Source organism: Anolis sagrei, chromosome 1 (genome assembly GCF_037176765.1).
Source record: "Anolis sagrei isolate rAnoSag1 chromosome 1, rAnoSag1.mat, whole genome shotgun sequence".
Lineage (NCBI taxonomy): Eukaryota > Metazoa > Chordata > Lepidosauria > Squamata > Dactyloidae > Anolis > Anolis sagrei.
In genome coordinates this window covers 254,050,001-254,077,553 of record NC_090021.1, presented here as the reverse complement: position 1 = coordinate 254,077,553, position 27,553 = coordinate 254,050,001, and the positions used below count along the sequence as shown (strand labels likewise).

Genomic DNA, 27,553 nt, shown 5'->3' with positions numbered 1-27,553 from the left:
GTAAGTCCTATTGATTTAGCACATCTTTTTCTAGTTCAGGTGACAATTAGACTTAGGCTTGTGAATTGCATTCTCATCCCATCTGATTCCCATCTGATCTTGGAAGCTAAGTAGGATCAACCCTGGTTAGTTCTTGGAGGTGAGACTGCCAATGAATACCAAGTGCTGTAAGTTAAGAAGAGTGACTGAAATGATCAAACCAAGCCCTATGAGAAAAGGCTGAGCATGTCTAGCTTGGAGGAAAGAAGGCTGAGAGGGGACATTATAGCCATGTTTAAATATTTGAAAGGATGTTATATTGAGGAGGGGACAAGATTATTTTCTGCTGCTCTAGAGACTAGAAAAACAAAGCAATGGATTCAAATTGTAGGAAAAAAAGATTCTATCTAATCATTGGGAAGAACTTCCTAGTGGTAAGAGCTGTTTGACCATGGGAAATGCTGTCTCAAAGCATAGTGGAATATCCTTCTCTGAAAGTTTTTAATTGGATCTGTTGGGAGTGCATCGACCTTGTGGTCTCTTCCCACTCTCTGATTTTATGATTCTATGATTTAGAGAAAGGAATTGGTAAAACAAGCATTAAGTATTCCTTACCTAATAAAACCCTATGGAATTCATGGGGTTGCCATAAGTTGACAGGTAACATGAACAATAAGCCACCTTGAGTTACCTTCAGGCTGAGAAAGGCAGGACAGAAATACCATAAATAAATAAAAATAAATAAATAAGACATACAAATTTGCAAGTCACATCACAGGTAGTAAACATGCCTGTGTATGGACCTTGATGCTTTGAGTGGGTGGTGAGACCAATTTCTTGTAATCTATGTAATGAACAAATGTGATTCCATTGGTTTAAACAGTAGGTGTTATTTATTGAATCATGTTTTGAACATGATTTCACTAGATGGAGGCAGAGGAAGAAGGCAGTAAAAGGCTAGCAGAAATTGATTTTGAGAAGTTGCCTGCAAACTACCACAACGACTCCCACAGAGATACAAAAATTGGAAATAAAACTATACATACTCACCAAAAAATTGATAAGGTAAGAGCTAGCATTATCAGCTTGTTTATTGTATGCATTACCATTATTGTCCACTTCAGGTTGCTGTGATTTCTTTTATTTTGCATTGTCCTGCAAGTTAGTTTGAAAGTTTGGGTTAGCACAACTTTGGGCAACTTTGGCAAGTGTGAAGACCAGGGTTGTTTTCTTCAGGGTCCTCCCTGCAGGGGAGGGGGGTTTTCTCATGGTGGAGCAGTAAAATCAAAACAAAACCAAAAGTATTGTCGAAGGCTTTCATGGCTGGAATCACTAAGTTCTTGTGGGGTTTTTTTCGGGCTATATGGTCCGAAAACCAAAAGTGTCTGAAGATGAATTCTGGCTTTGAAAAGTTGACTTTTTTTTACAGAACTTGTGATTTTTATTTAATTATTTAAAAGGTGAATCACCACTTTTGAAGTGAAGCAACTCAGTATTGATTGATTGCCAGAAAAGGGTGGTTTGACAAAGTTAGCAGGGCCAGGAGCTGAAACAACAGTGATAGAGGATGTACAGTACTTGCTTGGCCCAACTCTGACACTGTCTGCAAAGCTGGCTGCAGCTGCTGCTGTCACTTACAGGGCAATAAAAGACATCATCTTTTGCCAGTCTTCTCTCATTATTGCTTAGGTTTGGCTGTCTGTTGCACAATAAGGCTTTAAAGCAGACATGGGCATGTGTTGAAGGCTGCTTAGGAATTTAGGAATTGTTAGGTGTTAGGAATTGTGGGAATTGAAGTCCAAACACTTAGAGGGTCCAAGTTTACCCTGGCCTGCTTTAAAAGCTTGAACCAGCATGTTTAGGGGAAGGAAACTGCTACCGATCTGTGTAGCTTTAGACGGGGGAGATATTTTTTACAGTGGAAGTGATTTTTGCATGTCTACATAGGAAATAGTGTGATTTCACTTCTATTTTGCTAGTTTCCAGGTGATTTTAAAAAGCTTTGGGTGGATCTTGAGGGGAAAGGATGCAAATGGCCACATTTATACATGGATTTAGTGTGTTTTGGATGCTTTTTCCATCACCCCAATTTAATGGCCAGGAATCTTAGAAGGAGGGCCCTTGGAGCCAGAAAATGTGTGTTGGGGGCCACATGCAGCCCATGGGCTGAATTTTTCACACCCCAGTTTCAAGTGGTGGGTGAATACACCTTGTGTGTGTGATTAGTGTGGGATTCATTGATTCAATGAATTTGAAAACAAGCTGCTGTTATGTTAGTATGGGTTCATAGTGCAGCATTTTCAAAAAAAGTTTTGAAGTGAAAAATATTTGCAAATTTAATATGCAAGAACTTATTGTGGAACAAACAAGCGGAAATTCACAAGAAAAATCCTATTCTCCACTTGCTACCCAATAAGATTACATTGCTGTTCTCTTCTCAATTTCTGTTGAGATCTGTGTAAACTGGTTCAAGGATGATCTAGCGTACACTTCATAGTTCCCATAGCCTTTCCAACACTCCCATCAAATGCTGAATGGATGATTTGTCTTGTGTTGCTTATTTATTTATGGATGAGTGTTGCTGTTTTTTAAAACACCTTTGGTGGCTACATTTTGAAACAGAATGACTTTTTGGTAATCTTTGTATGTAATTGATTTAATGTACAATTGTATGGTAGTTGTTACAAAGTGAAATAACTATGCATGGAAGTAAAAAAACACAGGACATTGTTTGACTGATATAATTAAAGTCTCTAACTTGCTGTATTATGTTTCTTTGTAATATATTAGGCAACTGATGATAAAACAGGATCTACGAGCTATTCAGAAACAGTTATTACATCAATACAAGAAGGAGATAACAAGAAGAATCATGTAAGTACTGTAATTCCTTTCTCAAAGACAAACAAGGAACAAATAATTTCCAGAATAAACATTATTATGCCCTTCCTATGGTTCATGTTTCTCAGTTATCTTGAGAGTTCTGTCAAGTTGGCAGACTACTGCTTAGGCTGTAGGAAGGGCACCATTTTTGTGATTTCTCTGCAGACAGCAGTAGCTCCTAGAAAGGTGGCAGACCCTATGAAGTAGATGAGAACTGATGAAGGAGAATTGGTGATCATCGTCACCTTGCCTTCTTGGTTCACTGGGCAGGCTGTGTTGGACACCAGTGCTTTCTGGGAAGAGAACCCAATCCATTCATGGAATGGCCTATGTAAGTCCAATTCAGAGAAGCAAGCAATGAGTCTTTAGAACATGTGTGCCTGGCACAATATGTGTATTGGTTAATTATTCCTATAGAGATATGTGTGTGTGTGTGTGTGTGGGGGGGGGGGGCTTAGATAATGAAAGAAGATGGGAGACAGACCCCCATACAAGTGTCTTTGAGCTGGATGATATAAGGGTGTCTTTTCCTGATGTCATTGCATTTCTAGCCAGGAACTTGACTCTGCTCTTTGAATGAGTACTGGTTATGTCCCTTCTTTCCTGTTCCCTATGTGGAGATGAGAATGGAGGAACAAAACCAGGAGGAAAATTCCTTTTAGGGAATGGATCCTATGGAGTGTGTGAGGAAGAAAAAGAGCCTTTTGGCAGTAGAACAGACTTTCCTAGGTGGAGGTCCTTTGCTGTTTTTGTTGTTGTTGTTGTTGTTGTTGTTGTTGTTTTTAATTGGAGGAGCAATGTTTCAAAAGTGCTATCAATGGTGGCTTATGGTCAAAGCTGTGGAGAGGAATGAGAGAAACACCTTAATCCACCATTGCAGCATGTCACTTCTTGCTAGTTAGGACTATAGATATCCGTTGTATGTCAGTAGCATCCAATGTCAGTGGCGTCTTAGTGCAATTAATTTGCTCTGCAAACTGATGGATGCTACCAATGCAAAATGGTGATGGATTAAAGTTTACCCCCATCTCTTAACATTATAAGAAAACAGAGGCAATGCCTCAGCTCTAGCTCTACATCACAAAGAAGTATGCTTCACATTGTAACTTTGGCAACTGCTCAACTGATGTCCTTCTAATCCTCAAGTGAAAATATCTGCTCCTGTTCCCTAGAACAAGAACTGGACTCTGCCAATAATGGCTCAAGAATCCAGCGCTTGGAAGGTGCTGTCTTGATGAGAGGTGCCGTTTACGTACTCAGACTATTCCTTACTCAGATTTCAACTGGGATTCATTGGCACTAACATAGATGTTCGGCTGTCATCCAAGAGCTTTTATAAACAGCTTGTCATCTGAGAGATCTGGAGTGAATGCCCAGCTCAGCAGGCATTCCTTTATCTCAGTCTCCTTGTCTGACCTGTGCCAGAAAGAGTACATAATTTAATGTGAAAATATTTGTATTACATCTTTTTTACTTGCATTAAAATAGTACTTATTTTATTATATAAAATAATAGGTCAATATAGTTATTGCATTCATTATATTTAATTATCTAAATACATTATGGCTTACCCTGTCTCCTGTGTTCTTTGAATATGTACATTTTAGTTTGTTCCTCTAATTGTCAATATAGTACAAGCAATTGAAGTTTTGCTTCTGTTAAAAAATGGGCATAGAAGGTTGCTATGACAAGGAAATTTTCCCATGCAACGTTTCCTTCATCTTGCAGAGCTCTTTTTAGGAAGTCTGGGAGCATAACAGTGCCAACTGCATTTTGGGGCAGTTCCCTGATCTCCTGAAGAGGCTCTTGTGGTCAGCTGTGCAGGGGGCAAGGGGTGCTAGGAGGGGCAACCACCAGCTTACTGCTGATTCCAAATTATGACAGCAAGTGTAAACAAAGCTGCTGGAGCCCACTGAAAATGCTGCCACAAAAAATCCTCCTAGGCAAGAATAAAATATTTTACAATAAAAATTGTAAAACAGAGGGAATGAAACAAAACAAAAGCACCTTAAAACTAATATATTAAAATAAATTTTAGAAGATGTGCATTTGATAGGGATAATTACTTCATGCAGCTTTGAGAGAGGAAACCAAAAGTCAGAGAATTTGCTGAGATGAGAAGTAGTTTAATAATTAGTTCAGAGTTTCCTTTTTGAACACCAGTCCCCAGGAGCCCTAGCTGAGTTTTGATGGGACTAGTAATCCAGCAACATCTGGAGGGGGTCAGAATCCCCAGACTTGCTTTAACAATTTGTCTTCGAATATGCACTTCAGCTCTAGATAGAATGTGTGACACTAACCATTGATCATTCTGGTACCTTTTCAGAAAACTATACTAAATGAAATGTTTTACTTAGCAACATTGGCCTGCACAGATGTCGGGCTAAAGTTTGATTAAGCTTAGCCCCAACCTCCAATCCACACTCTCATTGTGCAAGCAAGCTCTTCTGTGATTATTGCTAAAGATCTCTGGCAATACTATTAGTAATAACTATCGTTAAGACTACCCAAAGAAATGAGGGACAGTGTAGCTGGGATCTATAAAGACTACCTTAATCTGACCAGATTACCTGTTAGGGAATCAAATCACATTGAATTATGTATACCTGAGTCTGAAGATTAGGAATAGAAAGGGGATCCTGTTAGTGTACTGTCCATCCTGTTGCCTATCAGAGTATCTGGTTGTACTCATAGAAGTGATCTTGGAGTTGATCTTGGTACTGGGGTCGCTGAGACTTCTTGGGTAACTTCAACTTCTCATTCGAGACTAGAGAATTCATGGTATAAGGACTTTCCTTTCACCTGTCTCCAGTTTATGGAATGACTGCTAGAAGAGTTTTGACAACTGAATATGCTGTCTGAATTTAAAATAACACTGAATACTAGTCTATTCAGATATTTTTGATTTATGGATTTGAAAGAATGAATGTTAGAGTATGGCTTGATTGTTTTAGTATGTATTGGTTTTATGTGCTTTTTACATTGATGTTGCGTTTTAATTGTGGTCATTGTTTTAATTGATATCATGTGTTGTGTTTTATTCTGTTATTGTTCCAGCCTTAAACTATAGGGTGAGATTGGTGCGGATGATGGTTGTTTGTAGTCCTTACCATCATGTATTGGGCTTGTACCTTGATTTTCCATGTTTGGATAGGTAAGAACCTTGTTCAGCCTAAATTTTGGTTATGATTACTATTTTAATAATTAATCCTGAAAAGTATATATGAATCTGTTCAGGCTGGGAGGAACACAAGGATGGAGTCTGCAATTAGTAGTTAGGCAATAAGGAGCATTAGTGTGTATTCTGGTCTACTATTTCACTTCTCATCTGATCTTATGTTACAGCAACTCAGTTGATTCCAGGTGTGTTCAGTTAAGTTCTTCATACATGTGCAGTTTCATAAGCAATTATATTGAGGTCACTTGGTGCTGAATAGAGGCAAATTGGGCTGTATGTAGATTATCTCACTCTAGCTGTATCACAGCATTTGTATAGGAAAGAAGCACTGCAGAATGGTAGGATTCAGTTGGAACCTTTGGGGGAAAATTATGCTTTTTAATGTAAATCTGGATAAGATCTTTGAGACCCTTTTCTCCTAAATAGCTGCAAACATATTTTGCAGATGGCCCTTTGAGATTTCTGAATCTTTGAGCCAGTGCTGGCTATTGTCACGAATATGATCCAAAAGAATATACAGTACTGCAATGAACTCAAACTGTACTTACTGCAGAAGTATAGTGGAAAGCACTCTGAGCCTTTTCCTTGTATTTCTACTGTTCCTCAGCTGCAAATCCCCAAGAGTGTCTGCTGCATTTGGAGACATTTCTTTGAGGAATTTATTTTCCCAAGTTTGTGACTTGGTTTGTATCAGTCAGGGAATTGTAGAAACCTTGGCTTATTGGCGATAGTACATTCTGCTCAATCACTTCAGGTCTTGGCGGACAATGTAACTGTTCTTTATTGGAACATATCTAGACACTTTTGTGATGCCTCCACCAGTCAATAAATTAATGTAGAGAGGACGGCTAAAACAAGGGATTTGGGGGGAATTTTGTGTGAAGTTGTTAGAAAATCCTGACAAAAAAGTACTAGCACCATTGTAAGGATGCCATTGTAAGGATGCACAAGTGAAGTTTGTGGTTCCTCTCCCCCACCCCCCAATCCCCAATCATTTATGCTGCATATGAGGCAGCATGTCCCAGAATGCCACAGAGGCCGGGCATACTGTGTGGCATGTCTGAAAATTGCCAGTATTTAATCCAATCCAATCCAAATTGAACTTTGATACAGAACTCAGACATGTAAATTGAGCTCTTATATATGCAAGAGTTACTATCAGCTTCAGCTGATCCACCAGCTGCGCCCCTTCCTAGATTTACTTTTTCCAACAAGACCTTCAGGTTTTCACCACAAAATGTTAGCTATTTTGTGCCCTGCAAGAGCTCCTTCACCTCCAAAAGCTGATTTAACAGAGGACGTCTTACATAAGCATGAAATAAGCCCCCTGTTTAAGTTTTTAGTCTGTTTGGTGGTTCCAAAATTGTTACGACAAACACAGTTCCATCACTCCCAAGGTTCATGAGTAAAAAGGATTAAATGGCTTGCTTTTGCTAAATAAGCAAAACAAAACTTTTTTAAAGAATAGATGGCTAAGAATAGCATGTCTCCTCTGAATGAATGCCTGGAGGATGAGTGGGCTAGATGAGGAAAAACAAATGGAAGCTGAATCCAGACAAAACAGAGGTGCTTGCCATCAAGGGTCCTAATCTGGGGATGAAGGTTTGTCAGTCAGTTCTGTGTGGGTGACACTCCCCCTGAAAGACTGTGTTTGCAGCTTGGGAGTACTCCCGGATCCATCTTTCCAAATGTCAGCCCAGGTATTACACCTATCCTAAAGTCACTCCATTGAGTGCCAGTTAGTTTCCAGGCAAAGTACAAGGTGGTGGTTTTGGCCTTTAAAGCCCTACATGGTTTAGGTCCAGGTTACCTAAAAGATCACCTTCCCCCATACCATGTGCCCCACACACTGGCAACCACCACCCAGAGGACCTTTTCATCATCTGCCCCAAGACTGTTGAATGACATGCCTGAAGAGCTCCAACAAATAAACCAGCTGTCAGAATTTAAGACACAAGTGAAGACCTGTCTCTTCCGGCAGGCCTACCCAGACAGTCTTCAAACATAAACATGAATTTTTTATGCATGATCTTTGTTCAATCTCTGTTTTGTCTGTTTTAATATGTATTTCAAAGAGATACATTTTTGTAAGTACTTTTATGGAAGTACATTTTAGTGTGTGTTTGTAGTGTTTTTGCTGTGTTTATGTATTTTAATTGTTTTGTAACCTGCCTTGAGCCATGAGAAGATGTGGGTAACAAATAACATTATTATTATCTTTTCTAAAAGAAATTCCAGTCTGCCTATAGAAGGGAAATATGCTCTCCTCTGGATTCTCTAATATCCAAACTGAAGGAAAGGACATGAGTGTTTGGGCCGTGCCATGCCACTTGTAGAACTTCCTTTCCTGGCACCTACTTTTCTATCTTTCAATAGTATTTTAATGTAATAAAGAGCAGAGTAAGAATATTGATATAAAATCCCAATCTATTTCTGTGTGTTTCAATTGCCAGTTGACTAATTTCACATGTCTAGTGATGGAAGCTGTTGTCTTCAGTAGCAGCTTCCTTGCTGCTGAAAGTCTGCATGTAATCTTAAAAATAAAATTGTTCCAGGTGACTGGGAAATATTCCAGATAATGTTTTTGACACTACAGAGGTCTGCACTGGGAAGAAGAGTGGGATAAAGTCCTAACGCTAACATCATATTGGTTTTAGTCCAGCATGATCTCACCACAGACAAATACGTTTTGTCTCTGTAGCATTATACAAAGTAATTCTACGCATTTTTACACAGTTGAATTTTTTTGATTTGGTTTGTTCCCTTGTAAACATGTACAGGATCACAACCTTGGTATTTTCTTTTTTCTGTTTCACTTCCCCATTTATTTCTATATTTTGCTCATGTGATGCATTCCATATTGTGAGGACTGTGTATATGGTATGTACTTTAGGGCTTTGTGTTTTACTAGGTTCTTGTGGGTTTTTTCGGGCTATATGGCCATGTTCTAGAGGCATTTCTCCTGACGTTTTGCCTGCATCTATGGCAAGCATCCTCAGAGGTGAGGTCTCACCTCTGAGGATGCTTGCCATAGATGCAGGCGAAACGTCAGGAGAAATGCCTCTAGAACATGGCCATATAGCCCGAAAAAACCCCACAAGAACCTAGTGATTCCAGCCATGAAAGCCTTCGACAATACTTTGTGTTTTAGTTTAGAATTTCTCCCTGTGTTACTAACACCTAGTTAATTTTGGAAGTTTTATATGCCAGAGCATGCAAAAGATGGCAGGAAGCTGCCTTTGAATAACAAATGATGCATATATGTGCCTTGAAGTCACATCTAGATCTATGGCATCCCTATGAATTTCATAGGGTTTTCTTAGGCAATAAATACTCAGAGGTGGTTTTGCCAGTTTCTTCCTCTGAAATACAGCCTAGAGTACATAGTGTTCATTAGTGATCTCCCAGCCAAGCACTATCCAGGGAAAATTGTACATTGCACTGGTACTGTTGAGAAGACATAGAAGAACAGACAGAGGGACAACAGAAGGACTGAGAGACAAAGAGGTCAAACTAATTAAACAGCAACTACAAACTTCTGAATAATCAAATCTGCAAAAGAGAAATCTGTGAATGTGGGCAGGGTCAACTGTAACTATAGATATAACTCCCTTGCTGAAACAGCTTTCCTGGTCTGTATAATTCAAAGTATTGGTTATTACCTATAAAGGGTTATACAGCTTATTTCCTAAAGACCATCTCTCCCTTTGAGGAAGGCCTTTCTCTTGGTCCCACCACCATCACATTTAAGGCTGGTGAGGAGTCAGGAGAGAGTTTTCTCCGTGGCCACACCCAGGTTATGAAACTCTTCCAAAGGAAGCTTGTTTGGCCCCTTCTCTGCCTTTTCTTCACCAGTAGGCAAATACCATTTTATTTAATTAGGCCTTCAGTTTTTAACTGCTTGGTGTAGTACAACAGGTATGCTGGTTTTTAATGTACAGGAGTCTAAATGTGCTTTTAACTATTCTAAAATAACGTGTTAAAGGAGTGTGTCTAATGCTTTTTATATCTCAGACTGCTCTAATTGTTTTAACATTTGGAGTGCCATATAGGAGAAATGTGGGTTTAAAAACCTAATACAAGAATCCAGCTCTGGAATGATCAGTGATCCAAGTTTGGCTTCTTTTCATTTAGCCCTGTAATTTCTGTGCCTTCCATCCTGTATTTGCAAAATGCAACTTAAGCTTCACAGCATGCACCCGTAACCTCACCCTTCCATCTCTGGACAAACTTGTGGAACCAGTAGATCTTGGCTGGCTTGGTCCTGTGAACAGTGATTTATGTGGCCAAGGTTGGGGATAATGCATCAGTGATATATTTCAAACAGATAAAATACTCAGTTCTTGTGGGTTTTTTCGGGCTATATGGCCATGTTCTAGAGGCATTTCTCCCGACATTTCGCCTGCATCTATGGCAAGCTTCCTCAGAGGTGAGATAAAATACTATCTTCTATGGAATATGAGGGTGAAGCTGGAGGCATATGAAAATATTTTCCTCTTGTTATAATTTTGATGAGCATCTAATGGGCAACAAAGATGGAGGAGGAGGAGGAGAAGGAGGGAATGATTTATAATACATATTCTCCCCATGTGAGCATAAGGTAGCTTACAAGAATTAAAGTACAGCAAAAAGTGCACATAATGGTCTATACTGGTCACTAACCTTAAATAATATATTGATTGATTTGATACACTTGATGGAAATTTTAAAACATGATTAAATGATCCATACTATTACAATTGTTAAAGTCATGGCCCTTCAAAAGAAAAACAGCAAATATAAGCATCAATTTAGAAAGACCTTCCTGCCCTGAACAGTTAGTCTTCAAAAGACCTGCTGAACCAAAAACACGCTAAACCAAACAAAAAAACAACCCCAAAATAACAAAACAAAACAAAATGAAGGAAGTTTTGGAAGAATAACAGAAAGGGTGCCAATCTGACATTTCTAGGAAAGGCATCCTAAGCCCTGTGGTTTGAGACTTTCCTCTTTTCCACCCCATAATTGTCTCAATTTTAAAAGTTTAATAGAGCAGCATACTGATTCCCCCAAATGACATTGTTTTATTCATTTTTATTTTCTGCATTTCTGTAACTATAAATAATTTATCCACAGGTTGTTTAATTCAAAAAAGTGGTTTGAATTAAATGACCTTTTTGTGCAGTCTTTCCACTGATGCTCAGTAACACAGAGAGACTTCTTTTTTTAAAACAAAAGTTTCCTAATCTTCCTTCAGAGATGAATCATGGAAAGTTCTGATGCAGTTTGTAACAGTAGAAAAAAATGTAAACCAGACCTTAAAGTCATTCCATATTAGAGCCATGGTGTGAGGAGGTTTTGCAGAGATTATAGCAGTGCAAGTCACAGGTTTTTGTACCAAATATTAGAAAGTATAAAATTTGCATGTTTGAAGCTGCTCTTGCAGCACTTTCATTTCTCTTCTTTCAACTGTGGTTCACATTTTTAAAATATGCAGTGTACACATAATCCCCATTCTATTGTATGAAATGACAGAAAATTGTTATATGTGTTAGTTGTACTTTTACTGCTAGATGGGGAGGAATGCTTTGGGTGATGTTCTGTATCTTGGACCAAAGTAACTTGGCTGGCTGTGCACATTGACAAGGGTTACTGCTGGGTATGGTAAGAAAGGATTACTTGAAAGAGCTAAATGGTCAAGGGCAAGATTTTTCTGTGGAAGCTTTGAGGGTGTTACCATTGTTGTGGTGGTATATGCCTTCAAGTCAACTCTGATTCTTAGTGATTCCATTGTATAGTTGTCTTGGCAAGATTTGTTCAGAGGAGGTTTGCCATTGCCTTCCTCTGAGTGAGAAAGTGGGACTTGCTCAAGGTCACCAGATGAGGATCCATGGTTCCTCACCAATTAAGGATTTGAATCCCGGTCTCCGTAAGTTCGAGTATGACTCTCAATTCATTGTGTCAAAAAGAGCAATAAAATCAGTGTCATCTAATGATTTGAATCTTGGACTAGAACCTCTTGAGCACTGGTTCTCAACCTGTGGGTCCCCAGATGTTTTGGCCTTCAACTCCCAGAAATCAGTTGGTAAACTATCTGGAATTTCTGGGAGTTGTAGGCCAAAATACCTGGGGACCCACAGGTTGGGAACCTCTGCTCTAGAGACTCCTCCAAAGCAAGTACTCACCATCTTTCAATGATTTTATTGTGTGGATATTCACCTATTGCTTCGTTCTAAGTGAATTGTTTGAAGTCATTTGTTAGCAATGACAGTAAAAATTAATGCAGCTGGTTGGGGGTAGTTCCTAGACTTTGACATCCTTGCAAGGCTGGAGTCTGAGTGCCATTAGGGGTAATTTTCTTCTCTTAATATGAGTTAAGAGAATCTTTAGTGTCTTTCTCTCTTTTCAGTGTGATTCCTTCTTTCGGCCTGCACTGAAGCAATCTATTTACTCCAGTTTACTAGCCTGGAGAAGAAGGATGATTTGTACTCTCAAGTCATTTCTGAACTACAGCAACCCTGAGGCAATCCTACCATGGGGTTTTCTGGGACTGAAAGTGTATGATTTGCTCAAGATCAACCAGTGGGTTTCCATAACTGTGTGGGGAATTAGTCTCCAGAGCCATAGTCCAATGTTCAAACCATTATACTACTTTGGTTCTCTTCAGGACAACATACAAGGGTTTATTTCATTCTGTCACCATAACATTGAAAGGTAGGTGGGCTAAAAACGTTTCCCAAGGAACCTGTACAGAAATGGGTGTTCATATCCCACAATGGTACTTTTGTTGATATTTTGTACCAGTGCTACTCAGGTACTGTGTGTGGAACAGGCAGCTATATTTCCAATGTCCCAGGGATCAGAACTAAAGGTGTGATCATTTTTTCTTTCCTGGACACTTGCCAGGGCCTGGCACCCATCAAGCAATCACTACTATGAGCAACCCTGCTGTATAATAATTGGGTTTCTCCTTCCGACCATGCTGGATGGGGAGGGCTGTTTGCCCATCTCAGTGAATGAGACTAAGTTCTGGAGGCGGGGTGCAACATAGAACAGAAATGCCTTGGAGCTGTGGGGGAGTTCAAATCTCTGAAGTTTCTCAACTTGGGGTTTAGATACTCTATGCAGCTTTCCTAAGCAGTTGCCCTGGTTACGACTCATGGTCATTTGTGTGGGGAACTCAAATGTCTCACCCAAGTCAGCTGAGGAGAAGATCTGGGATGGCCACTGCCTTGGCTTACACAACATCAAGTTCAAACCCCCACTTTTAACTGGTTGCAGTTCATGAAGAAAGTTTAAATAAGTAACAATTTAATAACAATTGCCCATATTTATCCCAACACAGTTGTCTGGTCTCATTATTTCATTGATGGGTGGGCAAATAGTTCTTAGTGATTTTTATCAAAGTATTTTTTTTCCCTGAGTTTCTGTAGAGTAAGAAAATGCTATTGTACACTCTGCCTGGTATCTTTTCAATTCTTGATTCTGGGGTCCAACTTTTTTTTATAGGGAACTGTCTCCGTTCTTGAATTTATGGTCTATGTATTCAAACAGTTGCAAGTTCATAAAAAAAACTTGCATCACTTATTTTTAAAATAATTTAGGAATTGTAAATGGATTCCTAAGATACTTAGATACTTACATGTACATGGCACTTAGTCAACTTTGACCTGTAGTCAGAAACCTGAATTTTGGAAATTTCAGGATTTTCTGAATATAACATTTTGGGGGGGGGGGGGGAGCGGGGAGGAGATACCATGTGTCTAACCCTATTAGGCACCAAAAGTCTGAGACAGGAGAAATCATTTTTTGTTTAAAAAAATGGGAACATTATTAACCAGAACCTTATTGATGATAGGTTGGTGTGACACACACACACACAATGCTAATATACCTCCTTGTATAATGCTTTACCCTGACCTCACAATAGTAACTGACAGTGTCCAGGTGCAAGATCATACCCCTCTCTTGCCAGATGCCATGTGTCGAATGCTATCCATGTGCATCTCTGCAGCCAACTGAAGTATGTGTGTACACACTAGATGAATTGGGAGCCATTAGGCCTCTTTTGCACAGCCAGGAAAGGAGCAGGTTTTTTTCTCACACAAAGTCATTTACCAGTGTAAGCACAATCTTAGCCAATATATTTGATTACATGAGTTGTGTCTTTGTTCTTGAAAATAGACCAGTGCCTTGCAGGACATTGAAGCAATCTGCCGATGCAAAGCGGATCAGTTTCCTCAAATGATGGACAATTTGGAAATGAGTGATGTTGCTGTAATAGAATGATTTCCTGAAATGTAGAGTTTTTCAAGTCTAACTAATTAAATTCCTCATTATGCAACACACTGTGCTCTTTGTCAGTAGGTTATCATTTCTACATGACTGAATATGAAGAGAACTTTATAGCATTGCAGTAATATTCTTGATATAACACTACTATCTATATAATTACAGCAGGATGAAGGGTTTCTTAAACCTTTTTTCTGGCTCAGTCAGCAATTCTAACTGTCTGCAAAAGCACTTGGAAAGTATTTTAGCTAAAATGTGCCTGATGAGGTTCTTTGTAATATTTCTAAGACATTAATCCTTCAGTGTGCTGACTTCAAACTTTTTGAAATGTTTGAAATTGAATTTTCCCTGAAGCCCTAGGCATGAGACAGATGTCAGTTTCAAATGCACAATAAATTACTGTACATGGCTAGCCAAACATTTCTTCAAGAGAATGCAGTTCACTGTTGGTGTCATTAGTGTTGCACGCACAACAGCTTTTTTGTTAACTTCATTTCTGCACACTACAATAGTTGAAATGCTCTGGCTGGTTCCCGAGATAAAGATTGAATTCATAAAATATAAAATGTAATAAAACATAGTTTTTTTTTAAAAAAAGTATGAAGAACAACAAAAAGCAACAACATTGTAAGGATCTGTTTGAAATACACAATTGAAACAGTTTGTTCTTGAAAGACTGAAAAGGTTTTCAACTGTTGTTGAAAAATCCTTTTTGTGGGTTCCATAACTACCTCATCATGCTAGAGAATGAATCCACTTTAAATCCGGTTGCTGCCTCCTGCAGAATTATGGGGTGTGTAGTTTAGGGAGGAGCCTTTAACAGCCTCACTACAAACCCCAGAATTCTGCAGGATGCAGAATAAAGTGGATTCATTCTCTAGTGTGATGAAGCATGTCTTTTGAGAAGGGATAGTTCACAGATGAGGAGGTGAAGGAGGACCATGTCAAAAGTGCTTCCGCTCTAGCAGCAACCCACCTATCTTTCTGCACTTGGGATAGGCAATCTCCACAAAGGACCAAGAAGATGATCTAAGCTCTTCTATTGCAAAAAGGAACCTTGCTAAGAAGGTTATTTAGTCTCATCCCTCAAGACTTTTCCTTCCAAAAGAAAGTGGAAACTGCTGTATTTTTAGCAGGGGAAGAGAAAGTAAAAAACAATCCTAAGAATTCAGAGCTGGGACTGATCCTAGAATATCAAGGGGGGGGGGACTACCCCCTCTTCCTTTCTTTCCCTCCCTCTCTTCCTACCTCCCTCTTCCTCTTCTCTCTTCCATCACCTCAGTGACCTTCTGTACTACAAGCTGTTTTGTGTTTCCATCCTTATTTTGTGTGTCTCATATTTGGCTGTTACTGAAACTGAACTCATTCATCTGTGCTAAATACCAGACTAAGCAGATGTCAAGCAAAACACTACAATCACTGAGAGAGGTTTTAGGCCCATGGATATCTGAGTAGAGACAGATTATGTTTGCTAGAGTTTAAGAAAATTAACAAATTCATGATTTAAAATGTTTGTTGTAGTTTATTAGTTTAGTCACTTCCGGCTCTTTTTGACCTCATGGACCAGCCCACGCCAGAGCTCCCTGTTGGCCTTCACCACCCCCAGCTCCTTCAGAGTCAAGCCAGTCACTTCAAGGATACCATCCATCCATCTTGCCCTTGGTCAGCCCCTCTTCCTTTTTCCTTCCATTTTCCCCAGCATCCTTGTCTTCTCTAAGCTTTCCTGTCTTATGCGGCCAAAATACTTCATCTTTGCCTCTAATATCCTTCCCTCCAATGAGCAGTCATTGGAGGGAAGGATATTTTATTTCCTGAAGTATGGACTGGTTGGATCTTCTCCAAGGCACTCTCATAATTTTCCTCCAACACCACAGTTCAAAGGCGTTTATTTTCCTTCGCTCAGCCTTCCCTGTGGTCCAGCTGTCACATCCATAGGTTACTATGGGGAATACTATTGCTTTAACTATGCGGATCTTCGTTGCCAGGGTGATGTCTCTACTCTTCACTATTTTATCAAGATTGGTGATTGCTCTCCTCCCAAGAAGTAAACGTCTTCTGATTTCCTGGCTGCAGTCTGCGTCTGCAGTAATCTTTGCACCTAGAAATACAAAGTCTGTCACAGCCTCTATGCTTTCTCCCTCTATTTCCCAGTTATCAATCAGTCCAGTTGCCAGAATCTTGGTTTTTTTATGTTTAACTGCAACCCAGCTTTTGCACTTTCTTCTTTCACCTTGATTTAAAGTGAAGGTGGGAAATATACGGCCATCTAGATACATTGTTCATTAGTTGAGTTTATATATTCAAGGCAACATTTGTGCTCTGCTGCTGCTCCTCCTTTATCTTCACATCAGCCCTGTGAAGCAGGTCAGGGTGTGTGTGAGAGAGATTGAGCCAAGTGGTTTGGGGGATTTGGCATGTAGACAGCCCACATCCCAACTCAGTGTACTTAGCAGCAGCTTCTATCATTTCTCATCCTTGACAGTTGTAACTAGAACTAAAGAAAGACTGCAAGTTGTCCACCTTTGGATTAATTCACTCCTGTTACCCCCCCCCCCCCATTAATAACTGCTTGAGTTTCAAGAAACTGGGTGATTAAATAAATTTTATACGATTGATCCATTTTAAAACCTTAAATTGCAGGGTATGTAGGGTATTGAGTGTAATTCATAAATACAGTTACAGTGAGTTAGCCACAGGATTCCCAAGAGTAAAAAAGCATAGCAAAAGGGTGACTGCAAATGTGGAATATACCACTACTATGTCCACAGGTGGGAAAAATACCTCATTTTATTTCAATTTTATTTTTTGTTTATATCTCCCCCCCCCCCCAGAAGCATACAAGATAAACTAACATATGGATTAAATCAAATGCACTTACAAGATAGATAATACCATACTTAAAAAGCAATTGAATAAACAGTTACACTGAAACACTAATTTAAAACAGTTGAAAAGATAGTTGCAGCAACATAACAATGATAAAAATTAAATCTAAAGATCTATGGCCAATTAGTACTCAAAGGCCTGAGTTAATTGAAATGCCTTTGCCTAATACCACAAGGAATACAGAGGAGAGGGTCAACCTACCCTCTCATAAGAGGGAATGACGTAGCCTGGAAGCAGCCATCGAGAAACATGGTCATTGCTGCTTTCGGGCAGCAAAACTGTTTCTAAATTTATTTGTCCTCCATAAGTTAGATGAGGAGCCCCTGACGGCACAATGGGTTAAACTGCTGAGGTACTGAACTTGCTGACTGAAAGGTCACAGTGGGTTAAACAGCTGAGGTGCTGAAGTTGCTGTTTGAAAGGTCACAAGGTGAGCTCCCACTGTTAGCCCCAGCTTCTGCCAACCTAGCTGTTTGAAAACATGCAAATGTGAGTAGATCAGTAGGTACCACTCCAGCGGGAAGGTAACGGTGCTCCATGCAGTCATGCTGGCCACATGACCTTGAAGGTGTCTATGGACAATGTTGGCTCTTCGGCTTAGAAATGGAGATGAGCACCAACCCCCAGAGTTGGACATAACTGGACTTAATGTCAGGAGAAAACCTTTGCCTTTACCTAAGAAAGAACTGACATCTGCCACAAGTAATATCTTTTTTACATGCAACAGTTTCCCCCTAGAAAAAAATAGCATTTCGTACTAGGTGCACTTTTTAAAAATAGAATAAAATTATCTCTGTTGCCATAAACTGAAAATGGCTTGAAGGCACAAAGAAAGAAGTATTTTAACAACAAACAGGCAAACTCCACTACCACAAATAATTTGTTCCTCCTTATCTCATCCGCAATGACTAGGATATGGATGAAAGAGGAAGTTATCTTGGTGTGCTCTCTAGTGGCTGGGGACTATAGAGAGGAATTCACAGGAATTGGCTCTCATCTTCCAAGCAGTTACCCTTTCTGATGTGAGTGCCTTCTCAAGAGAGCCCAGGCTAGGAAGATTTGTGAAGTGCCAAAGTCTCACATAATAGTTCTCCTGACTCCAATGTGAAGAAAAAGCATAATTCCAAAGAAGAGTGACTTAAAAAGAAAACAAAGGAGAGAAAGATTTTTAGCAATGAAGAGCAGGAAACAGCCAGTGATTCCTTATGAAATGTGGCATGGTTTATGGAAATGGCTTTTAAATTTCCCCTTTACTGATATTGTTTTAATGTGTTTTATAGGATGGTTATTATTGCTATTATAACGATTTGTTTTATACTATTTAAATTGTATTTTATTTAAGTTGTACTATTATTTATTACAGTACAAGGCATTAAATATTTGCCATTTTATGTCTATGAGCCACTCTGAGTCCCCACGGGGAGATAGGGCAGGATATAAATAAAGTTTTGATTGATTGATACATAGAAGTCAAGTTAGATGAGTGTAGAAAGCCAGCAACAGGAGGCTTATGACTGCAAACTGACAGTCCCACTTCTGTGCTAAAGCGATGGCTGGAAAGACTGACAGCGTGAAACTTGGCTATAGAATGAGAGCATATGGAATACAGCTAAAACAGTGGCTGCCTCAAACTCCCTTGGGAACCAAATTGATATTGCTCATACTTGCTGTTTTTCTAGCAGACCCAGAAAAACCACAGAAATGCAAGCATGCCTCAATAATAGTAACCTTCTATATCTCCAAGGACAAGAAATAAAGTTGCAAAGAGTATGCTGCAGGCCCACACACAGCTAGGAGACCTTATTGGCATGGGGGTTTTCCACCCTGAAGAAATAGGGGGAAATGTGCCATAATGGCTCATTTTACCCATTTCACCTCAATAAGTTTACAGTTCTCATGGAAAAACTGTTATACACTTCATAAAATCAAGATATGTAGGTTTGCTCTCTTGAGTGTAGCCACTCCATTGGTTTCTAATATGTCTGGTCTTGTTCGCTGCCCCAGTGAGTAGAATGGGATTTTAACCCTCAGCACACCTGATCTTACCAGATCTCAGAAGCTAAACCAGGTTTGGATAAGATGCCACCAGGAAATATCAATGCTCTCCAGATGGATTAGGAAGGAATGTTGTTTGAAACTCTAGAGAGACATTGCCAGACTGGTTGAACAGTATCAGGCTAGTAGTGTATATAATAAGGCAGTTTTCAAAATTCCTTCTTAAACTGAGGGTCCCAGCCACAAATGGGGTCAATGTTGGGGTCCAGAAATATTTGGCAAAAGTAAAAGGTTTCTGAATGCCACCTATTTACACAGATCTGTTAGCAGCAACATGCAGTGTTTACAGTGGACTGTGTGCAAAAAATGCTTTAGCTGTACTCCACACAAAGGAAAATAAGCCTGCTTTAAGTACTGAAAATGCTGATTTATTATCAGTAAATGTTTGATTTTTATACCTATTTTATATACCTCTGGTCACGTCAACATTTCTTGGGTGGAAAGGTATGAGGTGGAAAAGGTTCAAGAAGCTCTGCTATATATGACTCACTGCAAAAAAAAAATCCTTTTCCAGGATAAGTCTGATCTCATAACACTGGTTTATAAAGCAATATGTGTCAACTCTTCATTCTTTTTGCTATCATATCATATTTGTGCAGAAAGATTAAGTAGATTTTTTAAAAATCAGGTTAAGTGCAGAATATAAATTGATTTTAGATTATCACTACCTGCTTACTTTTTTCCTGTTCTATTGTTCTTTTAACTTTCATATACCACCCTGATATTGCCTTTGCTGATAAAAAAAGCTTCAAAGTTATTAGAAATTTGAGTAAAGAATGTTCCAAAGAAACCTGAATTTAGTTGTATAAAAAGTCTCATAACAGTCATATATTTTCTTTTTTTCTTCTAGGAATGCATTATTGACGAGGACTGTGTAACTGGAAAATACTGTGAATTCTCAGGTTTAGAGTACAAATGTCGTGACTGCAAAATTGAGCACAAAGTGAGTTTTTCATTTTTCACATGTTGTTAATGAGGTGAGCTGAAATTAGTTAGTGGATTAAACACTGAATTATATTTCTTGCATGATGCTTGGAGCAGTTTTCTATTTTCAGGGTCCATATGCAATCAATCTTATGTATCATTCCATAAACTTCAAGGAGAATGAGATGCTAATGATGTGTTTCCTTTATTCCCCTTCAATATTTGATTTATTAAATGAACCTATGGCTTGTGACATTAAAGGGATTAATATCCACTGGCATGAACCCAAACTCTTTTTATAACTACATGATACTTTATATTTCCTAGATAGAGTCATTGATCTTTCAGATTTATTCTGGGTTGCTGTGAAGTCATTAAAACTAACTGGAACAAGATCAGGGTTCTTATAAAGGTATCTTTTCGGATAACTGGCCATTCTAATTTGTTTCATAGTATTACATGTTTTTTTCTCTCCTTCTTCTCATACAGATAGTACACAAAACCTTGTACATACACACACTTACAATCTTAGAAATGTCATAAGATGTACTTATTGCAAGAGGCTAAGAAGGATACCTTCAAGAATTCTGAGCAGTTTATTTCTCTAGTGCCTGATTACTTTCTCAGCCCTTTTCTGCTACCACTGCCACCTGTGCTGGCATACATACAATGGTGTCGTGCATCTACCATATTTTTTTCTCTCTCCTGGCCACCCTGCATACTGCAGTTTTTGTCACGAGCAAGGGGTCCTCAAACTTTTAAAGCTGAGGGCTGGTTCACAGTCTGTTGGGGGGTTGGACTATAGTTTTTTTTTGGGGGGGGGATGAACAAATTCCTATGCACACTACACATATCTTATTTGTAATGCAAAAAATATATATGAAAGAACAATACAATATTTAAAATGAAGAACAATTTTAACCAACATAAACTTAACAGTTTTTCAATGGGAAGTATGGGCCTGCTTTTGGCTGATGAGAGAGTCAAGTTAACTAGGATTGTTGTTATTTTTGTGTGCCTTCAAATCATTCAGAATTAGGGTGACCCTAAGTCTAAAATTTAAGGTGGGGCTGGGTAAATTACCTGGGAGGGATGCATCTGTAGGCTGTTAGGAATTGTCGGAGTTGAAGTCCGAAATACTTGGAGGGCCGAAGTTTGCCCATGCCTGATCTAGAGACAACTGTTCTGCAAGAAAACTTACAAGAATGTGGTATCAAACCTAAAATATAATAGGAAAAAATATTTTTCCTTTCTGTAGACATGGCCTGGCTTTGTGTGTCATCTTTTTTATTTACCTGAAATCCTTCTCCACAAATCTCTGTTTTCCTTGAAATTTTTGATAGAGCTACCTAGCCCCCATGCTCTTCTGCAAACTTACGTTCAGTCAATGTACCCACTTATGTTTTCAGTAGCTACACTTCTTTCCATTTCTCTTGGTGTCTTCTGTTGTTTGACCAAGGCTGATGGGAGTTGCAGTCCAGTAATTTAGGAGTGCTGTTCTAGATTGAAAGATCCATAGCTAGGGATCCTTTTCAATATTGAATTTTTAAAGCATATTGAACATGGGTGGTTTGTGTGTGCATGTTTCCATTCATGTATGTATGAGAGAGACTGCATGCATGCACACATGCTGGCATGTGCTGATTGAAGATTTCTGCTATTTGTGCATTGCAACACAAAGACTGATCATCTCCTTCTGTTTGCTTTACCTGCTCTAATCAAACGGTATTTTCATGTTTTGTGTTGGTGAGCTTGATGGGAAGATTGTTATGATGGGATTTAGGGCTTTATATAATGACTGAAACAGTGGTGGGGTGTGTTTTTATAGTTGAAAACTGATTAAACAGGTTTGTTTAATGCAGTTCCTTGCTGTAATCATAACTTATCTGCAACTGGCTTCTCACCATTGTCTTGATTATTTATCACTGTTCACTGACGTTTAATCTTTAGTTATTGACATGTATATTCCTTTTTCTCCCTTCTCCCCACATCTATCCCTAAGCGTTGTTCTCGAGATGTGGAGTGTTGTGGGCACCAACTCTGTGTCTGGGGAGAGTGCATGAAAACTGCTTCTAGAGGAGAAAATGGAACCATTTGTGAAAACCAGCATGACTGCAATCCTGGAATGTGTTGTGCATTCTCAAAAGGTTGGTCACATTATCATACTTTCTGTTGTTCTTATTCTTTTCCAAGCATGAAAGGTTTTCCCCTAAGTCACTATATCAAAGTATCAGCTCCTATTTTAACTGTGTCAGCTAAGCTGTGTTAATATTACTAATGAATATTAAAGTGCCTATTGGATATAGATGGTTTACACATGGGATGAAATGAGAAACCATTGTCCTCAATGACTGGGCATCATATTGTCGAAAAAGAGCATATTTTACCTCTTGGTAATTCTTTTAAAATTTTGTCTGGAAGATGTGCTGCTAGAAATGCTAAGATATGGTTCACCATGTCTTGTGTCCAGAGGGCAGCTCAGTGTTGGAAAGAATTAGATTGTTTCAGACATTCCTTGAAATGAAACAAACTTGCCAGTGAAAGTGATTTCCTATACAAACTAGTAAAACATGATGGGAAGGAGTTAGGAACTCCCACTGTCTCTTACTCTCTTGGCCTTTTGTAAAATGGGAAAAAAACTATTATTGTGTAAAGAAATACCTGGCACAGAATAGTTGATGACTATGTTGAAATCGAGGGGCTCACCCCTCATCATTTTTTGTAAATCCTTATAGACCTTATATCCTCCTTCTTGAGCAGGAAATACTGTAAGAATGTTGAACTTGTAAAATGTTGAACCCCAGAAATCTTCTCCTGTTGTTGCCCTGCTTATACTCTGGGTGCCTCCCAGTTCGGTGACTTCTTGAAGGGAAGGTAGCATCAAAATCCAAAGCAAAGTGAAGGACACTGGGAAGTACACATGAGACAAATTACATTTGTGTCATGATTTCTGGTATGGGTTTGAATCTATGTGCCATTAGTGATATATTCTATTTTTGCAGCCAAAGTGAATATTAAGAACTTACTAAACATTGTAGTTAGAGGTTTTTCAGGCTGTATGGCTATGTTCTAGAAGTAATACTTTTAGAACATGGCCATACAGCCTGAAAAACCTACAACCACCCAGTGAGTCCAGCCATGAAAGGCTTCGACAACACATTGTAGTTAGATCTTAGTACAGAAAAGGACAGCCATTAGCTTAAAAAATAGTTTTAGCTCAAAGAGTTAAAGCATTGCATGTCTAAATGTCATCCCCATGTGTACTAACTCTTAAGTGGACAAGATCAAAGGGATAATTGAACTATCTCATGTTTGCCCACAGATCTTCTGTTCCCTGTGTGCACTCCACTAGCTGGAGAGAGAGAGCCTTGCTATGACCCTTCAAACATGCTTCTTAACCTTATTACCTGGGAGCTAGAGCCGGATGGAGCCCTTGATCGTTGTCCATGTTCCCATGGATTCATCTGTCAGGTTCAGAGGTAAGACTTAGGAATAAGTGCCACAAGCCTAAATTGCCTTACCAGAGCTGCAGGTCTAAATGATCCTTTAACATTGTGCAATTTTAGCATTATGATTACATTTTAACTGGCATGACAGCATCCAGTGGAAATTTGGGATTTGTAGTTTGATGAGTCAAGAGAGCAGTCTGACTGAGAATTCTAAATATTGCTTCCTAAACCAATAGGATGTTGTCATAGCTGTTAAGATGGCAATCATGGTACTACAACTGTGCCCCAAGACTTGTATATGAACAAGGGCTAATTTTACTATAGTTGCTACAGCTTCTCTTTTCTTCTTGAACTCTTTATTCCTTCTGAATACAAAATTATCTTGCTTCTTTTAACTTACTTCTATTATAATTGTTTCCTTTTTTTTTTTTTACATTTGAACATCTCTTCATTTGTTTTGATAGATGTTTGGACAGATACGGTATATGATACTGGTGGGGACAACAAATCCTTTAAAAAGTTGAACTTGTGGTACATCCTGCAAGCATTAAAGCCAGAAAGCTTTAATGAGGGAGATGAGATTTGTTTTATCTAGATACATGAGCTAGGAAAATATGGAAGAAAGTCCTTAAATAACCTTAGTGTTAAGGTTAGTGTAAAGCAGAAAACCCATATCCTTATCTCTGCTAAAAGAAGTGAGTTGATAAGGAAGTCACAATTTCGTTTCCACATATAACAAAAATATTTATTTATTTACCATATGTATACCCTGCCCTTCTCATCCTGCAGGGGACTCAGGGCGGCTTACATATATAGGCAGCGATTCAATGCCAAATAAACATAACATATATCAGTAAAATAAACATATATATTAAAACAATCATTAAAAACATTATTCCATAATGCAATGACAAGCTGGAACCATCACAGACTATGATATCGGATTGCATTATTTTAAATAAGTGGTTTATAATGTTTGATATGTTTTTACTGATTCCATGTTCTCTTATTGCACTAGTAGATTGCTAATTGAATTATTGGTCCCACATCTAAGTTTTTAGCCTTTTCCTGAAGGTCAGGAGGAAGAGGCTGATCTAATTTCACTTGGGAGAGAGTTCCATAGCTGAGGGTTCACCACGGAGAAGACCCCGTCTCTTGTCCCCACCAACCGCACCTGCGAAGGAGGCAGGACCGAGAGCAGGTCTTCCCCAGAAGATCTTAATATATTTATTATTTATTATTTATTTAAAACACTTATATTCCGCCCTTCTCACCCCAAAGGGGACTCAGAGCGGAGCACAACATATACATGGCGAACATTCAATGCCTGGGTACAATACATAAACATTAAAAACATTGGGTTGTTGTAGGTTTTTCCGGGCTATATGGCCATGTTCTGGAGGCAATATTTCTCCTGATGTTTCGCCTGCATCTATGTCAGGAGAAAAATTGCCTCCAGAACATGGCCATATAGCCCGGAAAAAACTACAACAACCCAGTGATCCCAGCCATGAAAGCCTTCGACAATACATTAAAAACATTTATCTAAATATTAAAATACACCATTTTAAAATAACACAATTTAAAACGGTCCTAGCCATCTGCATCAAATCCAATTGACCCTGTCATCTATCCCATTGTTGCTTCATTGCCCTGTCCCAAAAGCTTGGTCCCACAGCGAAGTTTTTACCATCCTTCTAAAGGACAGGAGGGAGGGGGCCGACCTGATCTCACAAGGAAGGGAGTTCCATAGCTGGGGAACAATCACCGAGAAGGCCCTGTCTCTCGTCCCCACTAAACGCGCCTGTGACAATGGCGGGACGGAAAGCAGGGCCTCCCTGGAGGATCTTAATCTCCGCGATGGTACATAGAGGGAGATGCGTTTGGACAGGTAATATAATCTTATTATAATATATATTTTTAATCTTTATTTATAAATTTACCAAACAAAATGTATAAGCATACATTCTTCTCTCATTATAATACATAACCCCCTTTCTCCTAGTACAGGACTCAAGTCCACTTACAAACAATTAAAATTGTACTAAAACTATTAGTACAAAAGTTTGAAAACAAACAATTTTATTTTAGGAATAAAAAAGTCATAAAACATTGCAAGCACAGCACATGCTATTGAAAGCAACTGTCATTTGAATCAAGAGTCAGAGTTAACAAAGGCAAAATCACATAGTGTGTGTTACAATAATCCAGCGGGGATGTAATTAAAGTGAGTGTCACCATGACCAGATCTGACAAACCCAGGAACAGGCACCGCTGGTGCACTAGTTAGCTGTACAAACACAGTCCTGGTTACTCCTAAAACCTGGGTCTAGAAATATGTATAAGCAGTGAACCTGAGATTTCAGGGGAATTTATCCAGCCCAGACTTTATTTCCTGATTTCCTATCTAACTTGCCAGTGTATTGCAGTGGTCTAGCACTAAAACAGATTCTCTGGATTTAGATGGAAAGGAGAGATAGAGCAGGCTGTCCGCAGTATACTTGTGACATTGAATGCCAAAATGTTGGATACCTTCTCCCAGGGATTTTATGTAGTATTCCTTTTCTGTTTGTGTGCTGACTTCTTCAGTACTTACAACTATAACTTCTTTTCCTGCTCAAACTTCACTTAAATTTAGAGGTGGGCTGTGCTCTCATCAGTCAACATGAGGTCTTACTCCTAGGATGCGTCTTTGTCACCATGCTGGTACAGCTGATGTGATATTTTAAAAATCTGAGTTGGTGAAACTATTCATTGGAGCGTGTGCTTTCCCCCAGTCTTAGCAGTGATTCTCTTTGTGAACGATCCTTTAACAAGACCCAAACTGAGGATGAGAAGCCTTTGGTAGAAGATGAAACATCACTTCTGGATTTTATATCTGAAGACATTCCTGGTGACTATGGAGCAAGACTGATCAAAGAAGTGCAGGAAGGCTTGGAGGAAGAAGCAGTTGACTCAAAGGAATTGGATATTGCCAGTGACCTGCTTTTTGGAGATGAAATATAAATTAATGAAGTAAATTAATTTGTCGTTTACACATTTTCAGCCAAGGTGATTTATTGTTTTATATCTTCAAACAAGCCACACATACCACCATTTTTCTGTGTTGGATAGAAGTGCAATAATTGAGAATATATTTTACATAGTTATCATCTCTGTCCTGCATGATCAGATGTTTCTTTTTCTTACCAATCCAAACCAAATTATGCACCAAAGCATCAAGCACTTGCTTTGGGGTTTTTTTTAACAGAAAAAGACTGGAATTATGTGTCATTGTATGCTTAACCAATTACTGAACCAAGTAACATGTGGTTTAGCACTCCAAAACCTGACAGAGACATAATTCAACTATTCACAAGTTATCTGTAGAATGGCTCTTCTGTTTCCCATGCAGCTGATGACTGAAAAGTAAGTTGGTGAGCAAACTAAGATTGTGACTATAGTGTCAAAATTGTGACAAAATAGTTGTAACCCCCCTCCTCCCAGCCTATTTAATGGGCATCAGCTGCATGAAGAGAAACAGGGCCATCTCCCTAACAATCGGAACATGGTGGCATTTTTCTTCTAGTCATGTTTTTTAGGAGTGGGCCTGGATAATTTACCTTCAGTAGTTAAATACAAGGCGATGCAGGATTCTGGCCAAATTCTTGAGCATTAAACTTGCCAATCAAGATATTAAATTTATTTAAGATTATTGGTCATGGTTTGAGTTCAACATTTTCTGTATATTTTGATTGTTCTTTTTCTAACAAAAATCACAGGAGGAACCTTGATTTTCTGTTCTAATTATGTATTCTTTTCTTTTAAAATATAATATGTGGACTTGCAATAAATACCATAGTTGTGTTGTAGTTTTTAATAGCATCTATAGAACTTAAGGCGTTCAGGTGAACTTGATTGACTTGGGAGTTTCTTCCCTTTGAGAAAT

The 27,553-nt window shown here is 38.9% G+C and overlaps 1 protein-coding gene across 3 annotated transcripts in view; it reads left to right on the top strand.

Annotated features, from left to right (window-relative positions):
• Positions 1-27,458, top strand: part of DKK3 (dickkopf WNT signaling pathway inhibitor 3) — a 41,651-nt gene extending 14,193 nt beyond the window's left edge. For 2 of the 3 annotated variants that reach the window (XM_060766900.2, XM_060766906.2), the window contains exons 3-8: positions 907-1,044; positions 2,770-2,853; positions 20,103-20,195; positions 22,179-22,323; positions 23,499-23,655; positions 26,403-27,458. In XM_060766900.2, coding sequence (XP_060622883.2) covers positions 907-1,044; positions 2,770-2,853; positions 20,103-20,195; positions 22,179-22,323; positions 23,499-23,655; positions 26,403-26,631 — 846 coding nt within the window. In that variant the 3' untranslated portion in view covers positions 26,632-27,458. The remainder of the gene's footprint in view (positions 1-906; positions 1,045-2,769; positions 2,854-20,102; positions 20,196-22,178; positions 22,324-23,498; positions 23,656-26,402) is intronic. The other variant, XM_060766912.2, reaches the window with a different exon arrangement.
• Positions 27,459-27,553: the final 95 nt, after the last annotated feature.